Consider the following 23,952-nt stretch of genomic DNA (forward strand, 5'->3'; position numbering starts at 1 on the left):
CTAGATTTTCCCCACTTAGTCCACCAACTCATGGCCGATCTCCTCTGAAAACACCCCTGCAGCACACCTGGGGCGGCCCAAACTAGCTGTGCATGCTCATTTCTTCTCCCAAACTCACCGACTCCATAAGGCACTGAGTTGCTATGGAGAAATATGATACAATATTAGTCATTTTTTCCTCATGGAGTAAAAGAAACTCTCTCCCTTCTTCAGGGACTTGAGGAAAAGGGAACACACATTTTCTACCACTCCAGCCTTTGAATTAGAAATAGTGATTATTCCAAATTCTGGAATCAAGTTTCAGAATCAAATAAATTCCTATTGCTGGAAGGAAATTTGGGTCATGGAAATAGAAATTAGGACCCCCCTTTTTTTTTATCCTACATGGAGAAACCAAATAATATGGTTCATGGACTAGAAGAACTTATGCCCTAATCAAGGATGCCAGTGTCCACATAACAATCAATAAAAGCTATTTAGATGGTTTTTAATTCAAATATGCCAAAATATGACTCAGACTATATGTGGTGTTTGAAGTTAGAGAAGCGAGAGTAAAGAATATCTAAATTTAAGTTTTTCCTTCAAAATACTAATTTAACATTCCTAGCCATTTGGAAACTCAGCTGGCATTTCACTAAAACAGTTTGTGATAAATACCTTTTTGTTTCACCTAATGCTACAATCTGTGTCCTGTAACCTCCGTACCTAAACCAGTTCCTAAACAACACAGACTGTGTGGTGGCTGAGAGGGTGGGTGTGTGGGAAGAAAAGAAGGATGGACAGACCTTCGATTGCCGGAGGCTGATGAAAATTTTCTGAATTTGGGGGGATTCACAGATGGGACAACAGTGTTCAAACATTTTCATCTTGGTTGGAAGCTCACACTGTGTGTGTGCTCCCCAGGACACAGAGCCACAGCCAGCTGTCTCTGGACATCCGGAATTCAGAGTACCTCACCAGCATGCCCCCGCTGCCAGCCGAGTGCCTGGACATCGACGGCGACTGGAGCACCCTGCCGGTTATCTTCGAGGACAGATACGTGGACTGCCCGGGCACAGGTGTGTCTCTGTGAATAGCCTTCCCCGTGGGTTTCGAGCGGTGGCCCTGCTTGTATCCCAGCAACAGTGGGACCAAATTAATGAACTATTTTGTCAGGTTGTAGGGAGGAAGCAAGCTATTTGTTCGAAATGAATTTAGGTCAGTGACATTGATAAATCAATCTAACAAAAGAGCAGTGATAGTAAAGAGTCCCTCCCCAACTCCTTCTGGGGTGGAATTGTATGTACTGCCTCAGTGGTTTCACCTATAAAATGGGAACCAAATTCCCACTCACCAGAGTGACATAGGAGTCAGACAAAGATCCTTTCTTATTTATCCCAAGTGTGTGATTCAAATAGAAAGTCATTTCTAGTTGAATTTTAATGACATTGGTTTCAGGTTCCTATGAAGTGTTTTATGCCACAAGACAGGCAAAGCACTCAAGAAAGTGGGCTGCATGAACACAGTCAGTGTCAGTTCTGGGTCCTGTCCCACAGCTCTGCTTATGGAAACCCAGCAAGCTAAATAAACCTGTCCTTCCTTCAAGGGTCAGAAAAATACCAGGCCCAATACTGGAGGTTTTAGGTGTTTAATTTTTTTTAATTCTACAAACAACCAAACAAGCTCTATTTTGCAGATAGAATCTGAGGCACAAGAAGTGTAAGAATTTGTTAAAGATCATGTAGTTTATTGAAGCCAACATTCAAAACTAACTCACTCAGACTCCAAACTCCATGCTTCACCTTGCTGTCTCTGTGAAGCATTGTAATTCCTATGTTTGGCACCCATCATTTAAATGATGCATTAAAATGGCTAAATTTCAGAGGTTCTGCAATCTGGGACTTATAGGATGTTTTAAAAATCTAGGTGACTTCCAAGGACAACACAACCTTGCAAACATTTGCGGTTATTTGGTTCTCAGTTGTATCCTGACATCTAGTGCCAACACCGTGTATGACAGCTAAAACATGGCCAGTGTAGAAATGGCCTCCAACCCACCTGGTAGAAATGAGTATGAGACATGGCACTGAACGTTTTTCTTATGTGGGGTGCTTGTGTGTGTTTGCATATATATGTATGTGTACATGTGCATATGTATATGCATATATATAAAAGTTTATCTTCATCATAGTTTTTTTTAATTTAACTACAAAATATTTGAACAGATAGAGAAGATATTTAAGATAAGCACCCATTGTCAGAATTCCTAATATTATCATTATTAGGGCTTGTTACAGATTGTCTTCCAGTCTTTTTTCCTAGGCATATTAATAGATATTCTAGTGAATGTAAAATTCAGTCCTTCAACTCACACGTGCAATCGTATTGGATATCTTTATTTTTTCTTAATCAAATTCACTTTATCTTCGAACCTCCATCCTGCAGCATCAGCTGGAAAGCCAACCTCAATCTTTCTGGAACTTCCCTGTCCACTCCTTTCCTACTACTTCTCATATCAGTGTCCTGGAGTCTAAGACAGCAGCAAGACGTGGTTGGGGGAGGTCTTTCTAGGGTCATCTGCACATGAAGGTTCCTCTAAGCCATTCATTTTTTGTATTTGTATAGTGTTTTAGGACAAGCCTCTGCTTGAAGCTTCTGTGATGTGCTCGGGGCTGGGACTCCAGCACAGCACAGTTGTGCTCATCTTCCCAGACGAACCACAGGGCAGTTGCCCTCAGAGGCAGGGCTGTCTCCCCCAGGCTTCGCTCCACCTACCTCTGACCTGAGCCGTTCCTGTCCACCAAACTACTTTTACAGAATTATCTGTACCCCACTCAAAGCCCAAAGCTTTCTTTGACCTTCTTGATCTTTCACAAAGTGCTGATCCCTTTATTATCTCTATAATTTTGCCAAATTCCACATTATTTTGGCAGGAAAGCCAGCTGTACCTGTGTATGTTTCCCAGTATTTGACAGATCCTTGATGCTCACTTCCTCTCTTCTTAACACACTGCCCAGGAGAGGGATTTTTCACATAAAGTATGTCCATACACTTTTGATGGGACTAAATGGCATTGAATTAATGTGCATAATAGTCTTTGCTTTGCTGGATTTCTGTTCTACTCTCACTTTATTTTATGAACACAATTCATTGACTGCGTACTAGCCATATGCTAACCTGGGTGCTACAGAGTTTCATAAACCACGAGCTCTTCTCTCCAGAGGGCACGGGAGATGCACAGTGAGGTGCAGGATGGTGGTAGGATGTGTCACACTACAAGTGTGTAGAAAGGATGCTAGGAAGTTGTAGCAGAGAACACCTAACTTGCTGTAGGCTGTGAGGAAGGGAAGTTTGCTCATAGTCTCTCAACATGCTAAGAACGTGTCCAGGTAAGAGCAAGGTCTATTATTGCCCTGGCACCATCGTAAATTTCCGTTAAAGGTGTCAGATGATGATGACTCAAAGCCCCATCAGTGGTTTACTTCATGACCACATTCAGTAGTGATTGTGTCCATTTTCCTTCTACTAACGCCATATAGAGACTTTAAACTTAATAAAAAAAAAAAGACTTTAAACTTTTTAAAGAAAATAAAAACCCAGTCCCCCTTTTTTTGTTTGATGTATGTGGAAATTGAATAACATATCAGATGACTTTCTCATAAGAGCTGTAGTACAGACACGGGACACTTACTTTTGTCCAGTTAGGAATTATTAGAAGGGAGGGAGCAGGGAGAGAGAAGAGAAAGAATAATTTACCCTAAAATAAAATAAGATAAAAAAGATCATACTTTAGCTCCCCGCCATCTGATTATGAAGATCAAAATTATTCCGGGCACTTTCTCGTTGTCTGAATGCTATGTAGGATAATTGCCTTGGCTACAGAGCTCGAGTTTGGCAGTAGTTTTCTGGAGAAACCAGAAATCTGTCTTGCCCATGTGTAACATCATTTTATATAGTAGTTCCACTATGATATATGACTAAAAGGCTTGCTGGTTACTGTGAATCTGCCCATTCCAGAGTTGAGAAAAGTGAACTCTAATAGGAAAGGAGCTTATTTAAGTTCTTTAGTTGTCCTGGATCTTAAAGCTGGTAAGTGGCAAGGTCAGAATTAAAAATCAGGCTTTCCTAGCTCCAAAGCTTTTTTCTTTTATGTTAACTTTGTAAATATTGTGCAAACCGTGGAGAAATGCTGTAATATTTATAAGTGGGGATTATTAAACATACTTTGGTAAGCAAAAAGCAAATAAAAAATGACAAGATTTGACAGCTTTTTATTTGTGCAATGCAATTCTGACACTCACTACCCAGACTTAGGTCAAGCTTCACAGTGTGGGGCACAGCCCTAGATGAGACTGACTTCGTCTTAGATACCAGAAAAGCAAGCTCAGGGGTTCCCAGGCCACCCACACTTCTCAACAACTGGCTACAGATTGGGTTCCCGTAGCCGCCTCACATTCAATAACTTTCTGGAATGACTCACAGAACTCAGGGAGGCATTATGCTTATGATAATATTTTTATTATAAAAGATACAAATAAGGTCCAGTCGAAAAAGGAGATCCATAGGCCAAAGTCTGAGAAGTCCCAGACATAAAGTTTCTGTGTCCTCAGGACTTGTCACCCTCTAGGTACATCAATCCATGTCATCAACCAGAGAAGCTCACCTACGCCCAATATCTAGAGTTTTCATTGGGTTCCATTATATGGGCATAGTTGGTTGAACCACTTGCCCTGTGACTGAATACAAGCTCCGGGCTGGAGATCAGGCTGGCATGACCTGGCTCAGTGTCCTCACTCTCCAGTCACATGATGGGTCTTCCCAGGGGCCAAGCCCTATCCTGAGTTATCTCATTAACATGACTGTTTAAGGATTCATCATGAGTCACCTGATTAGCATAAGCTATCAGGACTCCCATAAATGACAAAGATACTCTTATCCCTTCAGAAATTCCAAGAATCTATAGGGTATCACTCAGGAAATAGGAAACTGGGACATTCAAATTCTTTATTATGCCTATTCTGTGTTAGGTATTTGGATAACTATGAACAAAAATTCTTAAACTGTAATGCAACTTTATTTCTTTTTTCTTTTGTAGGGCATAATTTGAGTGTTTACCCTAATTTTGATGTTTCAGCGACAAGTCCCACAATAAGGCATCTAAAAAAGAAAGAAGAGAACCATATTGTAAATAGAAAAGTTCCTTTTAGGGACGACCTTGTCTTGTCTACTGTGAAACCAGCCCAAATGGACGCTCATGAAGAGGTTATTAGGCGTCCAGAGCCAGATGAGAATGTAACAACACAAAATCACGTGGACGTGTGCTCTGAATCTCAGGTGTATCTGACAATTGGTGAATTTCAGGACAAAGCAGGTACGCACGAAGATGAATGTGGGACTGGCCAGAGAGCTGATGTTGGAACATGCCCACTGACAGATGTGGACATGTCCAGAAGGAGTCCAGGCCCGGAGGATGGACAGGCCCCAGCACTGACCTACATTGATGTAAAATGTAGCAATAAGAACCCCCACAGAGCTGAACCCATGGTGGTCGTCAGTGCTCAGCACGAGAGTAGGAGCTCTAGGGACAAGTGTGGATCAGACAGGACTGGGTTAAGCAAAGCGGTAGCAGGTGAAAATCACCAAAATGCCATCTCTTCGGAAAAAACAGTTCTCCGTGAATTAGGCACTCTAGGAAAGGGAGCTGAACAGGAGACTAAGATGGTGCTGCTACGTCTGAAACTCATTGCCTCTGAGCCCTGTGGCCCACTAAGCTCTACTCTGAGGGAGCCCTTGGATGGTAGGTCTTCCCTCAAGGACCCTCACACAGAAGAGCAGGAGGAACTGTCAGTGCTCTCTGGGGTCATCAAGAGATCTTCTTCCACCATCTCTGATTCAGGCATTGAGAGTGAGCCAAGCTCCGTCGCTTGGTCCGAGGCCCGGAGCAGGGCTCTGGAGCTGCCTAGCGATCGGGAAGTCTTGCACCCGTTCGTTCGAAGACACACACTGCACAGGAACTCCTTAGAGGGTGGACACACTGAAAGCAACGTGAGTTTGCCAAGCGGCATCCAGGCTTCTCTCACTTCCATTAGCTCTTTGCCTTTTGAGGAGGAGGAGCGGGAGTTGGCGCTCACCAAGTTAACCAAGTCTGTGTCTGCACCCCAAATCAGTAGTCCAGAGGAAGCTGCTAATGACGAAGACACCATTCAGCAAGATAGAGGTTTTGGTGAACCTTCAGATGTGGACCTCAAGAGCAAAGATTCTCCTGGACACTGTTCTCACCTTTGTGGTGGCTCTAGAATCCAGGACGCTAGGGTAAACCACTCCGTTGTGGAGGTAGATTTAGATGCTGACAACCAGCAGGGCCCTGGTTACATAGACATTCCCAAAGGTAAAGGGAGTCAGTGTGATCCTCAAGGGCACTGTCATCTTGATGGCAGGACTGAGAACACTGCAAGTGTTGAAACCAAAGGTCTTAGTTTAAAACCAGCACGTGTCATAGCACTTGAAAACACTAGGACCAGATCTCTTCACAGAGCACTGGCGGGAGCCCCGAAGGGCGTGCCTACAGACTTCGATGTGGATAAACGAGCTCTTTCCAATGATGGCATCTCGGAGGGTGAGGGTATCGCCCATCATAAGGTGCCTGAATTGAGCTGTACATCGGCTGCTGATGCCATCAAGCTGAGTTCAACAGGCAAGCAAAGCGGTTTGCCTCAGATTGTTAATGACACAGCATTTAACAGAGGAGTGACTGCCTTCTCTGAAGTTGATCATAAAGCAGGCACTGTGTGCCCCACTGTGACTCACTCCATTCACCCCAAAGCTTTGAGAAACCAAGAGCCAAAGGCAGGTTCTTCCATCGTGGGGTCCCCCCTGACCTCTGCAGAGACCTTCACTCTGGAGAACCTGAAGGCTGTGGAGGTCGTTAACTTGTCTGTGTCATGCACTGCCACATGTCTCCCTTTCTCGTCTGTGCCCAAGGAGACCCCTGCCAGGGCTGGATTTTCTTCCAAACAGACCTCATTTCCCATCACTCATCAACCTGTGGGTTCCTTTGGAGTTGTTCCTACCCATTCCAGCAAGTTGGAGGAAGAAGCCAGTGAAAGGATGTTTAGGTAAGTTACCTGATGGGCTTACATATCACAGGACAGTCTTTTAGTTTTCTCCAATAGTTCTCCATTTCATGCATACTATCTCAAAATTGCAGTGTCTATTATTTTCTGATTTAAATAAAATAATACAGTCATATCATATAAATCAAAACTGCAAAATAGTGTAAGGAAGTAAAAATTGGCAATAAGCCCACCTCCCAAATATAACCACTGTGTGTGTTCTTCCACATTTATCTCTGCATATCTCTATCCATGTATGCTTTTCATGCAAAGATAAGATCATTTTGTATGAACTTTACTGTTAGTTTCTTAAATTGAGTAATATATTAGAAACATCTTTGTATGTTTATAAATCAATTTTTGCATCATCTTTTTCATGTTTAAACAATATTGTATGGATATACCATGACTTATTACCCAAAGTCTTTACAAGTGAACATTTAAATTTTGTCCAGCTTTTGTTATAAGAGACAACTCTCTTAAGAATATCACTGTACCTATGCCTTTGCACATTTTGAGAAGCTTTAGGAGCCTTTGGGGAATAGAAAACTTCAGCAGATTTGCCTCTTAAGCCCACTTTAATGTTGTGGGGTTCTTCAATTTACATATGCAGTGCCAGAACCCATTTCTTCATCCTTGTGTTGGGTTTGTATTCATATCGCTCCCCCACCTATAAACTATTAATATATATTTTATTAGCTATATAATAGAAACATTATATCAAAATATCTCATTTTATTTAATCTTTTGCAAAATGCTAAAGTTATGTATTAATGATATCCCCAAAAGAAATTACACAGGTAGGTAAATGTTGGACTTTTTGTTTTATAAAGAATATTAAGTACCTATTATGTGGTGCTTGTCATCAGTTCAACAAGCATGGAGCAGAAGCTGCCCAATGCCAAGCCAGGCTTGACCTGGCTGTTAGTGTCCTCAGTCTAACAGGGAGACAGACAGATGAGGGAAGTAAATGAGGGTGTGACTGGGTAAATGTGATGACTCATGTGTGCATAGTAGAGCCAGAAGGGATGGGACCTAATCTGACTGAGTGTGAATAGGGATGGTGCTCGGGAGAAGCTTCTAATAGAAGGTAACACCTACTCTGAGAAGTGATGATGACGATGATGCCACCAATAATAGATAATGATGAGAGACAAGTAAGTGTCAAAGCCAAGATTCTAACCTTGGCAATCTGAGTCCTGAGCCCAGGTTCGCAACCACCACCTTGTCTGGTAAGCAGGCAGAAAACATCATAGCTGAGTAGGAAAGGCATTTCAGACATACAGACCCACACACACCAAGGCATGCAAGTAAAGCCATTTACTGTTAGAAGGTGGCAGTGGTGGAATGTGATGCTGCAGAAGCAGGGCAAAGCCAGGCCATGGGGGCTTCTGTGCCAGGTCAAGATGCTTTCGCTCTTGGGAGATCTTTGGAAAGATTGCATGGGTCATTGGAGCTGTATGGATCCTTGGAAGTCCTATCACCCCTGTCTCCTGTCCAGTGCAGCAACCACATAGAAATCTGCAGAGCCAAAACCCACAGAACCTTTGGTTTTCTTGGGGTGCTGCCACCTCCTTGTTCAGCACAAAGCTTCACTCACTGCTGTCTCCCCAGAGGGCTCACGCTGGGCATTTGCTGCTCAGCAGACGCTTTGCTCGTGGGCACTCATCACTCCTGCATACCAGCCCACATCATTTCCTGCGCAACATGAAATACATGGCTTGGCTTGTGATTAATTAGTGTATTCTCCAGTTTTTATCAGGCCAAAGAAAAATTTAAAAAAGAACTGAAGATTGAAGGATTTCTGTACAGTGACTTATCTGTACTAGCTTCTGATATACCGTATTTCCCACCAGAGGAAGAGGAAGAAAATTTGGAAGATGGGATTCACCTGGTTGTCTGTGTCCATGGCCTGGATGGTGAGTTCTGAAAAAAAGCTTCCTCCTCAAAATTCTGTACAGCATACAATTTATAATACTTATGAATTAATCTAGATCAGGTATTAGCTCAACAAAACATACAATTAACAACTGTGGAATGACAGTCACTATGATGAATCTAGGGATATGTCATGGCCTTGCTCCCAAAGAAAATATCTCTCTGGCACAAAAAAAAAAACCTATCAAGTAAATGAAGTACATAAATGAATGGATTCATGTGCTGAAGGAATACATGGAATAAATAAACAAATAAATGGAATGAATGAACAAATAGAATGAGTAATTGGTGGATGAATGTACAAAATAAAAGAAGGAATTGAATGAATGAACGAATGGAATGAATGTGTTACTGGAATGAATATATTAATGAAATGTATGAGTATAGTAATTAGAATGTGTGAATTGATGGAATTCATGAGTCAATAGAATGGCAGGAATAAAGGAAGAAATGCATGGGATGAATAAATGAACTCATTTTGAGAACTTTAGGATATTTTTCTTCCCATTTTTATTCATCTCTCACTTACGGGTGACCTTTTCTATACCAGTCACTCTACCAAGTTCTGGGATTTGCAGGGACAAAGAAAACTTTCTCACTCATCCCCTCAATGCCATGCATGTCCAGGCTGTGTCTCTTTACTTCCGTAATATGACATTAAAATGAGATGAGATTCTCAAATTTTGTTAAAATAAGAAATCTGGACAGACGATAGGCTTGTATTTTTTTTTTTTTCCGTCATGCATGTGGGAGAAGAAGAAAGTTACAAAGATAGAGCAGCTTTGTCCATATTGTCTTGTGTCAGAAAACTGAGCTGTTGGTAACGTCGTCATCTATCTGGGCACCAAGTCATCCAGAGGACAGCTGATACCGAGCACAGGTTTCTTTTAAGGTTACTTCTCTAGTTCAAGGTGAATACGTCTAAGCTCTTCAGAATTTTACAGGATGCCTTTGTTCAAATTCTGTCTCCAAGGGTATATTTATATTAACTGAGAAGTGTACACATTGATCAGTTATGAATATTTGCACAGCTCTTCATGTTGTGCAATAAGCCCAAGATTTTTATTAATCTCAATGTTCTCAGTTTAATGTCTTATTAAATTATATTTTCTGAGAAAGTTTTAAGTTGCAGAAGGTTCTCTTTTCCTCAGTAGCTAAAGGGAGTGGTGGCATTTTCATTCCTAATATAAACACTTTATGCTAAATACAAACACTTCCAACTTTTCATTGTATTTTATTTTTTTTAAAGACAGGTCCTGGAATGCCGTTAGGGAACTTTAACAACAACAAAAACAGCAAAACCCAAAAGCCTAATTTTACTGTCAGAAATGAAAGAAAAAATGGATAGCATTTAACTTTTTACCACAAAATACACATTTTTTTAAAAATAATATGACCGTTTATGACTATGACCCTGCAAGTTTGGACATGTGCTCTGACAGACCACCAGCATGGGTGGCGTTTGGGCATAATGAGTCATCCTTAAAGATCAGGGATGCTTCCAAACATCTGGAGTTACCCCAAATTCCATGTGGCACTTTCATCCTCCTTTGAATCATTGGGTAGTTTCATAAAGAATGATATTAAATTAATTATATTTTCACTTACAGCATACAAAGTACTTTGAAACTATGATAAAGTAGGTAACCTATATATCCAAATAAGCAGCTTCTAATTTTCAACTCCACAGGGACCTGATCTATTTAAGGAATAGGCCAAAAATTGATTAAGATACAACTGAACTCCTGTGACCTGCATGGAATGTATGCCTAACAGTACTTGAATGAGAATCTTATGCTGTTATATCAAATTCATTTTTACATGGTTTTTATCTCAGGAATGCATCTCCTGTGTCATTTGTGCCTCTACAATTAGCTACAGCCTCAATTTCTTAACCTTTCAGTCCTCTGTCCCTGGTTGTCACCACTGAGCCTCCATGGAGCTTGCTCTGTCATGACTCCTGTTCCCAAGGGAGATTCTTGTTCTGTTTAGATAACTGTGCCTTGACTGGCCTATTGGGGGGCTTGCTAATTACCTGTAAGTGGAAGGATTAGATAGACTTTGTTTGTCTTAAGCAAATAATTTAAGAGGTGTCACATTGTGCCATATCAGTCATTAGGCAACACCATTTGCAAAATGTCCTGGGCAAACAGAACTCGCTGTGGAAAAAGGGGAGGTGGTACACTTCCCGCTGGCCCTGCACAGAGAGTGTTCAAACCCTGTGCTGATAGATCAGGGAATGACTCCACTGAGGTGGGACTGCTAGAAGGACCAGACTCTGCGTGTGTTCTGGGTGGGGCAGCCTGGGAGCACTTGTTTTAGTTGTTTTTATTTTCTGCTTACCCCCAAATAGCAAAAACCCAATGGGAAAGGAGAAAAGGGAGAAATAAATCTCTTGTGTGTCACCTTATATGTGATTAACCATGGGGCCCGGTGGGGGTTTTCTGTCATTTTCAGGGAACAGTGCGGACCTCCGGCTGGTGAAGACTTTCATAGAACTGGGGCTCCCTGGAGGAAAACTGGACTTCCTAATGTCCGAAAAGAATCAGGTATGGCCACAAAAACTTTAGAACCGAAAGAACCCCAGAGGCATGCCTTGCATGGGCCTCCTAAAGGCACTGTGATCATTTATGGACTCACACAGATAGGAGGTAGACCTTGCAAAGAACACTGGCCAGTCACCTGGATGGGGCGGAGAGAAAAGACCTACTGTTCTCTTTAGGGAGGGTGAGAAAAGAGTAAGAAATGAAAACGTGTGAGTTAGGTCACTGGAGCCTGTTGACCTCACAGGGCATTAGGGCGGGTGGCAGCTGGGAGCATAAACTATTTGGGAATACATGAATCCACACTAGGGGAAAGGTAACTGTCACTAGCATCTATGTAACTAATAAAGCTGGGTTATGACCACTTCGTTAGCCGGAGGTGACCTGTGGAGCCTTTGCCATTTCAAGGCAGGTAGAGCCTGGGGCCCTAATGAGCTGTCCGAGTAGATCAAACTTTAGAGAACCTATGACTGAGAGATGGGGCTGGGTGGAGAGTTGTTGCTGGCTCCCACACCACGGAACTTGACAGGGATGAGTCCCGAGTATCCCTTCAAGGCACAGACCTGCTTGTAACCAAAGGGTCCCTTGGCCATTGGAATGGGAACTGTGCAGAGAATAGCAAGCAGCAAACACTGGAAGGTAATGCCTCATTTATCCACTGTTAGTGCCCAGTCCTGTTGCCTTCTCTTTGGCACCTGCTGTATACAAAGTCATGTACCATGTGGTACAAAGAGGTATTAATGAGAGGAAGAGAAAAGAGATCACTTTTTGAGCATTCACTGCTTTCTGAGTCCTCTGTGCCCATTTCCTCATTTCATCTTCACAGCAGTTCTACTACATGTTGATACCACAGTCCCCTTACAGAAGCTCTGGGAGTGACACAGGGCTCCACTGTCAGTCTGGCCTGGAAAGGAAGACACCATACGTGATCTCCAGGAAGATAACCCACCTTTAATGTGTGGCCAAACATGACCCAGGCCTAAGGGAGGATACCAAGGGTGTTCAGAGGAGAGGGCAGGGAAGTGAGCGGCACTGGCTGACTTCGTGTTTGTGTTTTGTGCTAGTGAGGTTTTCTTTTCAGGGACGATGCGTGTTGTTAGCTTGAGAGATCTGGTCATGAAACCAGCCTTCTGGGTGCGTGCATCCAGCCACACTCTGATGCTGGGTTCCAACCGGATACCACAGGAACTTCAGAGCTGGGTCTTTATAAGTCACTTAATTGCAGGATTTGGCCACTCAGTGTTGATTATGTTCCATAATGCACTGTCATGACTTTTTGAAAGTGGTAAAAGCAGATGCATTTGTAGTATATTCCTTTCCAAACTCCTTGGTTGGGGAGTTCCTGATACTCTTTTTTAAACCTGCTGTGATTTTCAAAGCATTTCTCATCATGCTTAACTCGGGCCTCATAATTACAACCATTTATTTAATGATTAATCTGTTGAATTAATATTTTACAGTGGAGGAAACAGGCTCCGAAAGGTTAGAGGTAATGATAATAGCAGCATCTGCCATAGGTGTGTTACATATATTTTACACAGTCTTTAATGTGGTTGCACACTCTGCAGGCTATGCTGTCCCCCTTTAGGAGATAAGAAGACTGAGGGGTAGACAGGGGAGCAACAGGTCCGGGGCACAGGCCCCATGGCAGGAGAGCTGCAGACATGGTTCTTTCCTGTCCCGGGAAGGCTAAGAGACTTGGCAGTTGCTTTATCCTCTTGTGCCGTGAGGCTCACTGGGTGGCAGGTGGCAGTGGGTGCTAGAGGCCTTCTCCGAACCTCTCCTTTTCCCTGCCACACACTCTCTTCTCCACCACCCTGAGGAACACTCAGGAGACCTCTTGTTCACCTTTCCCAGCCTGGAGCACAGCACAGCTCCGGGCAGCTCCTGACAATGTAGGACAGCACCACTTACGAGAAACTTTAATTTTTTTTTTTTTAATGTTGACCCCAAATCTGCTTCCCCATGGTTTCTATCCAAGTTTCCTAAGGTCAACACTTGAAGTTATAGAAACCAATCTAGTGTGTGTCCCCCATGCCCCCCCTTCAGATATGCAAAGACATGTGTGACATTTCTCTTCTTCCTTTTATGCTCTTGAATCCTTCAGCCAGTCTTCTTGGGTGGCTTTAGGATCCTCCCCAAAGCCGGTATATGCCCTGTGGGCATGGCCTTATTGCACACTCTGCAGGCTGTGCCAGATAGAGGGCGGGGGCTTTGGAGTGAGGCCTGTCTTGGTGTGGACGCCACGTGCTTGTTACTCTTCTCTCTCTCTCCCATCGCCCCCTTTGGTTTTCAGTCACTCTCCTAACTGAGGATGCTTCAGCATCTCCATGTTTCTTCATTAGAGCCCCAGTCTGTGGGCCTTTTGTCCTAAAGTCAAACTTCCCTCTGCGACTCTAACGTCAGGCTTAGGCACACCCCCAGAGTGCACCATGGTGTTTCACGGAGAAGGCAGGCTGTGCAGAGTCAGACTTGGCCACAAACCTGCCCAACACCCTGTTCCTCTCTCTTCTTCCAGATGGACACATTTGCAGATTTTGATACCATGACGGATCGGTTATTGGATGAAATCATTCAACACATTCAGTTGTACAACCTCTCCATATCCCGAATTAGGTAAAAGGAAACCACAGGTAGTTAATGCTGGGGGAAGGAGGGGGTCATTTTTGAGTGTTTGCTGTATGCAAGTTTGCTATGATGCTTTCTGTGTACCACTGGGCTAGGTTATTGTGTGACTGTTAATGGAGTAGATTACATTAGAGCAGGAGTACCAGGGTTGATGGACACACTCTTGTCTGTCACAGTATGTGTTGGGGAGAAGAAACATTTTGTAGCTCAGGAGAAAGAAAGAATATTGGACTTAAAACAAGAATTCCTAGGTTTGAATTCTTGTTCTTATAACATTTATAAGTTTGAATCTCAGTCTACCAGGTGTGTGACCTTTTATAATCTTTCTAAATCCTTTCTAAATCTCTGAGCTTCTGGGTCTTTATCTATTAAGTGGAACTAGCACTGAGACAATGCATCAAAAAGCTGAATGCCTGCCCAATGAGAGGGTTTCAGTGGCTATAACAAATAACTTGGTCTAAATATTTCAGTGATTAAGATGATAATAAGTAGCTTACATTTGTTGAGCATTCAATTATGCAGATATTATGCTAATCCCTTGATAGGCATTATCCCATTTAGTGTTCAGAGATAAAATATCACTCCCTTAATTCTATAAATGACTCTGAGGCCTATAGAGGTTAAATAAAAATAAAAGAATGCAAGCTAGGCAATGCAACTTCGTAAGCTAACGTTCATTTCCTCCTTTCCCTGGTTTCATGCTTATCATGAGAAAAGGTAGGGAGTACACCTCTCATAAATAGGGTTTCACTAAATAATTGTTTAATTTGAAAGTAATGATGTGTTGAATCCAGGGATCTGTAAGTAGCAGCACGGCTGGAGCAGACCCTGTAGGAGGGGGTCATATACAACGTAGGCTGAGAATGGGCAGGTCAGGAAATAAACAGCGGTGCAGGAGGGAATGAGTAACGTCACAGAGGTCATCCAAAGTCAGGTTAGGAATGGCCTCATCAGCAGGCTAAGGAGTTGGGATGTTACCCTTTTAATGACCGGGAGGGTTCAATACCCAGAGGTGCATTTCAGAAAGGACCCCTCCCTTCCTCCAGGTAGACTGAGAAGGCCTGGAGACCACATGGGAGGGGGAGGGGCTCTGATAATGCAAAATATGCATGCTTCTCCTCTGACCACTCTGGGCACAGAACTACCATCCCTGAAAACCTCATATCAGGGTTAACACGGCCAGAGTTTGGGAACCTGATGAGGGCGAATTAGCCGCCCCCATTCTCTCTGCCAGCTCCCCTCAACCCACTGCAGGGTGTAGGGCGCTGGCCCCAGGACAGGTGCAGCCAGCACCTCCCCAGCAGCGGCCTTCACCGTGGCACTCACCTGCACCCTTTCTGTCTCCACACAGCTTCATTGGCCACTCCCTTGGCAACATCATCATCAGGTCAGTTCTTACACGGCCCCGGTTCCGGTATTATCTCAACAAACTCCACACGTTCCTGTCACTGTCTGGGCCTCACCTGGGGACCCTGTACAACAACAGTACTCTGGTTAGTACAGGTAAGACTTCTCCAAGCCTCGTCACTTCTCAAAATTCATCTGGGGCACTGGGGACCCGAAACTGGAGGCAGAAGTTCTTGATGGAATCCTGTGACTTCGGAGCCTCTTCTAAGCGGGGAATGGTGGAAAGAGGCCTGGGCTGAGAAATGTGGCCTGTTTGTGTGTGAGCTGAGTAAAGTGAGACTAGATGTTTTCTAAGATCTTTTCTGCCTTCAAATTTCTGTGAGCAAAAAGGTGATGTTCATGGGTTTTTGGTTAGAAAAGATTGACAAGGCACAATGTTGTGATGAAAAGAACATGGACTCTGAATTGTGTCATTTCCATGAGCATCCTGTGGTTAAGTTCTGGCCAAGACACTGAGGGAAGACTCAGGCCAAGACATTTAATCTCCGTGATACTCATTTTCCTTGTTTGTGAAATGGAGATCGTGTGTATTATGTATATATGTTTATGTGTATGTATGAATACATTTATGGCATGTGTATGTGTATATGCATATAGATATGTATATGGTCTATGTGTGTATACATATCTATGACACATTGGTGTGTGTGTGTCATAGAATTCTTGAGGATTAAACAGGGGAAGGAACATGAAGTTCGCTAGCATTTATGGAAAGCTGGATATAGCTGTCTATTGCTTGCTTGTATGGCTTTGAGGCTGTCCCGATTTCATCTGTGTTGTAAGGGAAGCGTGTCACAGAGGGTAAAGAAGCAGGGCTCAACATATTTTGGAAGATGAGCAGAATTTTCAAGACATTGAATGGTGGAAAGTGTTTTCTTTGCAGAAGAAATAGCACATGTAACAATATGGTATAATCTGGTATAATCAGCAAACTGCAGGTAGTTCTTTGTGACAGAAATGCAGCATGTCCTGACGGGGCAGGAGATGATGACGAAGCCCTCACTCAGCAGGAGCCAGGCACTGAAAGGCCTCCCGTGACACGAAGGGACGTTAGACTCACCCTGCAGACCTGGTAGTGTAGATCCTACTAATGGGGTGTGAGCCGAGCAAGTGACATGATTTGGTGGATGGAAGCCCAAGTAGGTCCTTGGGTCTTATATAATAATAAATAGTTTATTAAATCATGTTCCTAACAAATATATCCATCCCTAATTGTTCAAACCCATTATGTGGCATTAGGGTCGCCCCTGATGAGCTCCCCTATCCCTGCCAATCTTCCAGGCCTCTGCCACTGTTCCCTGTACCCTCCCTACACGCTGATGGTTTCCTCCTGACATGGGTCAGATTACTTCGTTTACTTTTATTTTGAGGCCATTACTTGTGAACATGAGTTATCTGACACATTGACACATAACAAGTAGAAGTACTTTCCTCTGCACTCTGTCTTCACAAACCAAGGAAGCCATTCTTTGGGCAAAAACAATGAGTTAAAGCACATTTTCCCCCATAATTATAAAGTAATCTTGCAATATCACAAAACATTAAAAAATGAGGCAACACCAGTAATTCTTCCAGTCTAGCATATCTAGAATAAGTTTGTATAGTCCGTTCTACTTATCTGTGCACACTTACACGTTGACATAAAAATCAATATAATAACACTGTATCTTGTTTATTTCCTTGTGCTTCTATCACATTCATTTGTTGTGGTGACATACTTACACTCATCAATGTTGGTGTTTGCATAAGCATAGCTGAATGGATGGGTTCTGAAATAAGATGTTTACTAGTTTTACAGTATCCTAAATGCATCTGTAAGGATTGTTCTTACATACTTTTCATATTGAGTGTTATGTCCTTAGGCTTCATTTTTCAGGAGATTGAATGGATCAAAAGGTATGGATAGTTTCGTGACTCCAAAGCCTGTTGCTGTATCATTTTGCAGGATGATTTTATATCTGTGCCACCAGTGCATAAGAATACAAATTTACCTCTGACTTCCCAAGTATTTGCTAAAATGCCTACTACTCTCTTAACCAAACTTTGCAATTTATCATTAATCTTTTCCCAATTCCACTGCAATTCTTTTTTGTTTTATGTTTTTGATTTTTGGTGTGTTTTTTAAATCTTGTCTTCCCAGGCTTGTGGCTCATGCAGAAATTGAAGAAGTCTGGGTCTCTACTGCAGCTGACCTTCAGGGATAATGCTGATTTGCGCAAATGTTTCCTCTATCAACTAAGCCAAAAAACAGGTGGGTGGTTTCCTACGCACCTGCATTCATGAGTTTGAGAGCCAGCTCCTGAGACGCAAATTAGCTTTAATGCTATGTTGATTAATGCACATGCAAAGCTGGTTTAACTCATTGGGAAGCCAACAGCTACCCAAGAACCCTGCTTCTCTTGGCCTATCACATATGGGGCACATAAGAGATGAGAACCGAGATGTGTATGGGGTCATCTTGACACACAGAAGCTGTAGCTTCCACTTCCCACCAAGCTTTTAATGTTCTAATTGCACAGGCCCAGCTGGGCCAACTTCACCCAGGTACAGGCCCACCTATAAAAAGGGAAGATGCAGCATTCTGTTGACTGTGCAGTGGGAGAGGGGCTGTTCTCAGGAAGGCCTGGTATTACGCCTTCACTGGCACTCTGTAACGTGGAAGTGCACAAGGTGTGAAGACCCTGCCTGCGTCATGGGAATGACCACACAAGACGGCAGCGATAATAATCATGGCTGTGTGGTCTCCATGGCCAGCGAGGGAGCCAGGCTGCTGACGGAGTGGCCTGCTCAGTCCTGCCACGCAAGCCCGGTTCGGTCATCCACTATCCATCATTCTGTGAACATTGGCTCTTCTCATACCCCTACGCCTCCAAGTTGAAACTTGCTGAGTATAAAACACTCAACTGGCTAATTGTTACAGGGCTGCAGTATTTTAAAAATGTCGTGCTGGTTGCTTCTCCGCAAGACCGCTACGTGCCATTTCATTCAGCCAGGATCGAAATGTGTAAAACTGCCCTCAAAGACAGACACACAGGTAAGCTGCATTTAATGTTTTCCTTAGGGGCTTTCTGATTTAAGAAACAACAGTAAATCCAGGAAATGCACTGTGCCTGTTAGGAACACCTGGGCTCTGGGTAATGTAGTGCCATGTTTATCTCAGAATGGTGTGATGGGCTGGGGATGGCTCACCTGTGTGTGTGTACATACCTCAATGCTATTGTCCTAGATGCTGCTTTTGTGTAAAAAAAGTCATGTGCTTATTAGATTATGAACTTTTGTTCAGTCCTGTTGTGTGCCAGCCACTGAAATAAGATAGCTGGGATGTAGAATTCCTGAGACAGGCCTGGCCCTCAGGCCATTGTCTAGCTGGGGCATCAGGCAACCACTAGCAATGACAGTACAATGTGATGAGTCAACAAATAAAAGAATGCTCAATGCATGGATGTAGCAAGGAAGGTGGATATGACATAGGGCAGAGTCAGGCAAAGATCCATGGAGGTGACATCTGAGTTAGGTTTTATAGGACAAGTAGGTGTTTTCCAGGCAACCAGGATAGGAACATGAGCTGGCATTCCTGGTCTCCTTTGATTAATTAGTCTATTTCTATGTCAGGCATTTTGATTGTTTTTTTTTTTTTAAGTAAATGGTATTTTTGTTATATTTAAGGCATTTTTTAAAAAGTAGTCCACCAAAGGTCCAAAAATTTGATGCCAATGTATAGATGGGTATATCCAAAATTTTTACTGGGACCTAGAAAATCCAATAGGAATTTTGACCAAAAAAAATTTGAATATTAATTATAATAATAAATAGCATTGTGCTTTATACTGTCTAGAATATGTACTGAAAAATAACATGAGGCACATTGCAAAATGATACTTTTTCTGATTGAAAACTGTCCCATTATGGAACATTTCGAAAAGGCAAGCCTATTTAAATAACTTGTGATCATATCCAATTGTACCTCTACTACCACTTGCCTTTCAGGTTTTTCTTTTAGTCTCTTTGCATCTGTATTCATATTAAAAGTTGTAATTTTTTGGTATGGTCTGATGAGAATGATGTCATATTCATTTGTCCATGTTAATAAAATATCAGTATAAACATTTTAAGAATTATATACTATATTTATGGGTATACCATAATTTGATTAACAGTGTCCCAATTATTTTTATATATAGATTGCTTCCAGAAGTTTTTTAAAAATTATGTGATGAAAAACTTTGTATATTTTTTATAAGTCAATCATTAAAATCGACTCCCAGTAGTGGTATTATTGGAGGAAAATATTAATTAGCTAATACTTTTGAAGTTTTTTGCCAGATTTTCACCTAAAATAATGACATCAGCTACACCTAGAGTATATTAGTGCATGCCTATCTGGGCCTACTATCTCTGAGATTAAATATTAATTTAAAGATGTTTGCTAATAATTTTTAAATATTAGTGCTTTTCTCATATATATCTTATCCATTTTTTTATTATTTCAAATTGTCCATGGAACACCATTATAAACAAAGACCTGTGACAATAAACGAAAAGTCAATGACTTGGTTTTAAGTTCAGGCTTTACCAAACACAGTTATTACCAATAGATCTCCAAATATTTTCCTTGTGCAGGAATTTGCTAATTTTCCTTGCCTACTTTATTTCCCTGACATAGAAACGTATTTTTGGTGAAACTTTAACCTGGTAAAGGCTTAAGAACAAGGGTCAACAACTATGATCCACAACCCTATCTGATTCTCAAAGTGTAAATAAAGTTTTATTATAACATAGCCACAATAGCCACACCCCTTCATCTACATATTATGCATGGCTACTTTTATGCTAAAGTTGCCTAGCTAAGTTGAGTAGTTATGACAGAGACTGTGTGTCCTAGAAAGTCTAAAATATTTTCAGAGAAAATTTGCCCATCCCTGCTCTAGAATACTAGCAAAGCTGTATTTACTATGTGCCAGGAACAATTCAGGCACTTCACTTACTTCATTTAATCTTCACAATGGCTATTTAAGGAAAATCCATCCACCTTCATAGGATGTTTATATATGACTTAAATTGATTAATGATCCTGCCAGTCATCGTGAGAAAAACAGCACTCCCTTTTCTTAACTTCATATTTTCTGTTATATTTTTAAATGAGCATTAAGAAATATGGCTTAGTTGGTGAATTAAACATATAAAAATTTGATATGCAGTTTACTTTATATGTGATTATTGCTTTTAAGGGTTTTTTTTTTTTCCTGGAAGAAGTACCAATATTTCTATTTATCAAAAGTTTTAAAATAAAATACCTCCCAACCTCCTCTATCTTTGTGTAACCTCCCAATTTATTCACTACATTGTCATGTAGATAATTTGCTCCTATCTCAAAAGTCAATGAAGATAAAAATGGTACCACATTCACAGGAAAAAAAATTAAAGGTTTGCTATATATGTTTAAAAAAAAATTACCAAGGATTGCTTCAAGAGCTTATGGAACCAGGCTGGACGCAGTGGCTCAAGTTTGTAATTCTAGCCCTTTGGATGGCCAAGGCGGGAGGATGGCTTGAGGCCAGAAGTTCAAGACCAGCCTGAGCAACATAGGGAGACCCCCGTCTCTACAAAAAATAGAAAAATTAGCCGACATGGTTGTGTGTGCCTGTAGTCCCAGCTATTCAGGAGGCTGCAGCAGGAGGATTGCTTGAGCCCAGGAGTTTGAGGTTGTATTGAGCTATGATGATGCCACTGCACTCTAGCCTGAGTAACAGAGTGAGACCATCTGAAAAAAAAAGAAAGAAAAGAGCTTTTGAAACTAATAACAGTTTCAGCAGAAAGTGATTTGGTTGTGTGGTTGAGTAATCACTACATTTTGAATGACTTTTGTTCCTAATAAATGACCTTCTGACTTTTATTGCATGTGCAATTGAAACAAATTATGGAATGGATGTAACAAAAATATGCCTCTATTTCCACTTATTGGCAACATTCATGCATTATTCCTGTTATTATTTAGTATTCATATACATCATTTTAAAGGGGTATAAAATTATTTAACCAGTCCATGAAGCATGGTTAATGTAACCATTCCTTTGTTGCTGAATTTTGGCTGATTTTCATTTTCCCTCTGAAAAGAATACTTAATGCATAACATTTTTATAGCATGATAACCTGTTAGCATATTATTACCTATTGTAATGACCACTATATTAAAACATTAATGAGCTCTTGGGAAGGATCATACACTTTAACTTAACCCCAAGTTCTTTTCAGCGGGATAGACTTGGCTAAAAAGAGATTGTTCACAGCCAAATCCCTAATTATTTCAATTTTACATTTCAACTTCCTTTACTTCAAAGCTCCTACCAAGACTCTCAGAAGGGAGAAAAAAAGACAAATGCAAAGGCTCCTGGCATGATGGGGCGTCCAGCTGCCCTTCCCAGCCTGGGAAAGCAGAGCTGCAAGTGGTCTCCCCTGCTGATGACTTGAGGGGAAAGGAAACAGTGTGGGTTTGTGCACATGGCACTGAGGAACATCCAGAGTGAGGCTGGTGGACTGTTAAATGGGACCTGTCCTCTCCCCATGCTAACTGGGGGTGCCGTACTGGCTTCATAAAACAGACCTGGTTATTTGGACGAGGCTTATCTCACCACCTCTGATCACTGTCTCCCTTATCAGTCAAAAGTAAAATATCCGAGCTCTCAGGATCATTACAGAAGGTGTGATCAGATGTATGATATAAAAGTTTCATGAACAGTTTTACAAAAGAGAAGAACACAGGCCTGAGAGGTATGATTTGTTGACTCAGGTGTGCAAATTTATTGTTCAGCAGCTCAATTGCACTGCATGGCTTTAACACCTCCACTGAGGCAAAATTGCAGTTGAGTCACTTTTGGGTGGAAGCATAGTCCATTCAGACTCCCAATTGTAAAAACAAACCAACAAGAAGAAAACTGCATTCTCCTCCTCCTTCTACCTGGCACCCAGAATCAGGGGAGAAGGGTGAAATGCCACACGGCTTGTATAATGCATGACATCTGGAGACGTCTGCTTCCTCTTCTCTATTGAGATGTGTCTCCAGCCCCTAAGGTCCCCTGAAATAGAACTTGAATCTCTGAGGGTCTTCCCTAGTGCATGCACACCTCCTTCTCTGATCTGCTAAGAGGCACAGTCCTGCACTGAGAAACACAAATACCTGCCCACCCCCATTCTGTCATAGCTTCTAACGCATGGGTCCCCAAAGCCACCATGTGGAAGCCTCCTTCTGACCCTGGCTTTTGTAATCTGACTAGACAAAGAGAACTTTAATTTTATTTCCTATCTATTTCCCTAACATTAGGAGGATGTTGGAAACTGGTATATAAAGGTCTGCTCAGGAATAGGATCCTGACACACTTCCAGTGTTTTTCTCTAGATTCCACTGCTAACTTCTGGACCAGCCTCATATCTTTCTTCCCTGCTTACAGGGCCAGTTTATGCGGAAATGATCAACAACCTTCTGGGCCCTCTGGTTGAAGCCAAGGACTGCACTTTAATCCGACACAATGTGTTCCACGCGCTGCCCAACACTGCCAACACCCTGATCGGCCGTGCAGCCCACATCGCTGTTCTGGATTCAGAACTCTTCCTAGAGAAGTTTTTCTTGGTGGCGGGACTCAACTATTTCAAGTAGTGGCTTTGTGGGAGCAAGCCTTGGGTAACTCACCAGAAGCGATTAAGATTGATCCAGAGCTTTAGCTGAGACATGCTTTTATAGACCTCATCATTTCAAGGTGAAGCTCCAAGAGGACGGTGGTGAGGTGTGGAGGCTGGGTGGAACCGGACATTAGAGGTGCTTTTGGAGATTTGGGAAAGCCCAACAAAGAGTATAAATGACAACAGACTTTGCTTGAATTTGTCTAGCCATCTGGAGTCTCATTCAAGATGCTTTCTAGGAAAAATATGAGACCAAAAAAGGGACAGGATACTTGGAGTTGGTGAGCCCACCTTTTTAACCACCACTGGCTCACTGAGAGGTTGCTCCAGTTTAACTAGATTTGTACAGTATGTCACTAGCTCATAGCTTTATCATTTTTGATTAAATCGAGTGCACACAAGCATTTCAGAACTCAGGTTAACCTCTGCGCAGAAGTGGAACATATTTAGAACTCTTAATAGATTCAAATGTGCCACTTGTTCAAGCAAATGTGATGCCCATGTTCATATTCTCTCTTTATGTTTTCAAAACGAGAGACAAAGGAATGCTTTATCAATCCCAGTTGCATTTCATTACAGCAGTGAGTGCGGTGACTTAAGGAGGGATAAAGGTGACACTATTGGTAAACATACATTTGCTACAAACAAACACATCTCTAGGGGACATACAG

The 23,952-nt window shown here is 42.1% G+C and overlaps 1 protein-coding gene across 1 annotated transcript in view; it reads left to right on the forward strand.

The window, feature by feature from the left end:
• FAM135B (family with sequence similarity 135 member B) overlaps window positions 1–23,583 on the forward strand; it is a 180,894-nt gene extending 157,311 nt beyond the window's left edge. The window contains exons 11-19 of the mRNA XM_045561074.1: window positions 904–1,058; window positions 5,075–7,094; window positions 8,844–9,010; window positions 11,487–11,578; window positions 14,091–14,188; window positions 15,552–15,703; window positions 17,748–17,858; window positions 18,528–18,641; window positions 23,053–23,583. Of these exons, the coding sequence (XP_045417030.1) occupies window positions 904–1,058; window positions 5,075–7,094; window positions 8,844–9,010; window positions 11,487–11,578; window positions 14,091–14,188; window positions 15,552–15,703; window positions 17,748–17,858; window positions 18,528–18,641; window positions 23,053–23,258 (3,115 nt within the window). The 3' untranslated portion in view covers window positions 23,259–23,583. The remainder of the gene's footprint in view (window positions 1–903; window positions 1,059–5,074; window positions 7,095–8,843; window positions 9,011–11,486; window positions 11,579–14,090; window positions 14,189–15,551; window positions 15,704–17,747; window positions 17,859–18,527; window positions 18,642–23,052) is intronic.
• Window positions 23,584–23,952: the final 369 nt, after the last annotated feature.

This window comes from Lemur catta, chromosome 9 (assembly GCF_020740605.2).
Source record: "Lemur catta isolate mLemCat1 chromosome 9, mLemCat1.pri, whole genome shotgun sequence".
NCBI lineage: Eukaryota > Metazoa > Chordata > Mammalia > Primates > Lemuridae > Lemur > Lemur catta.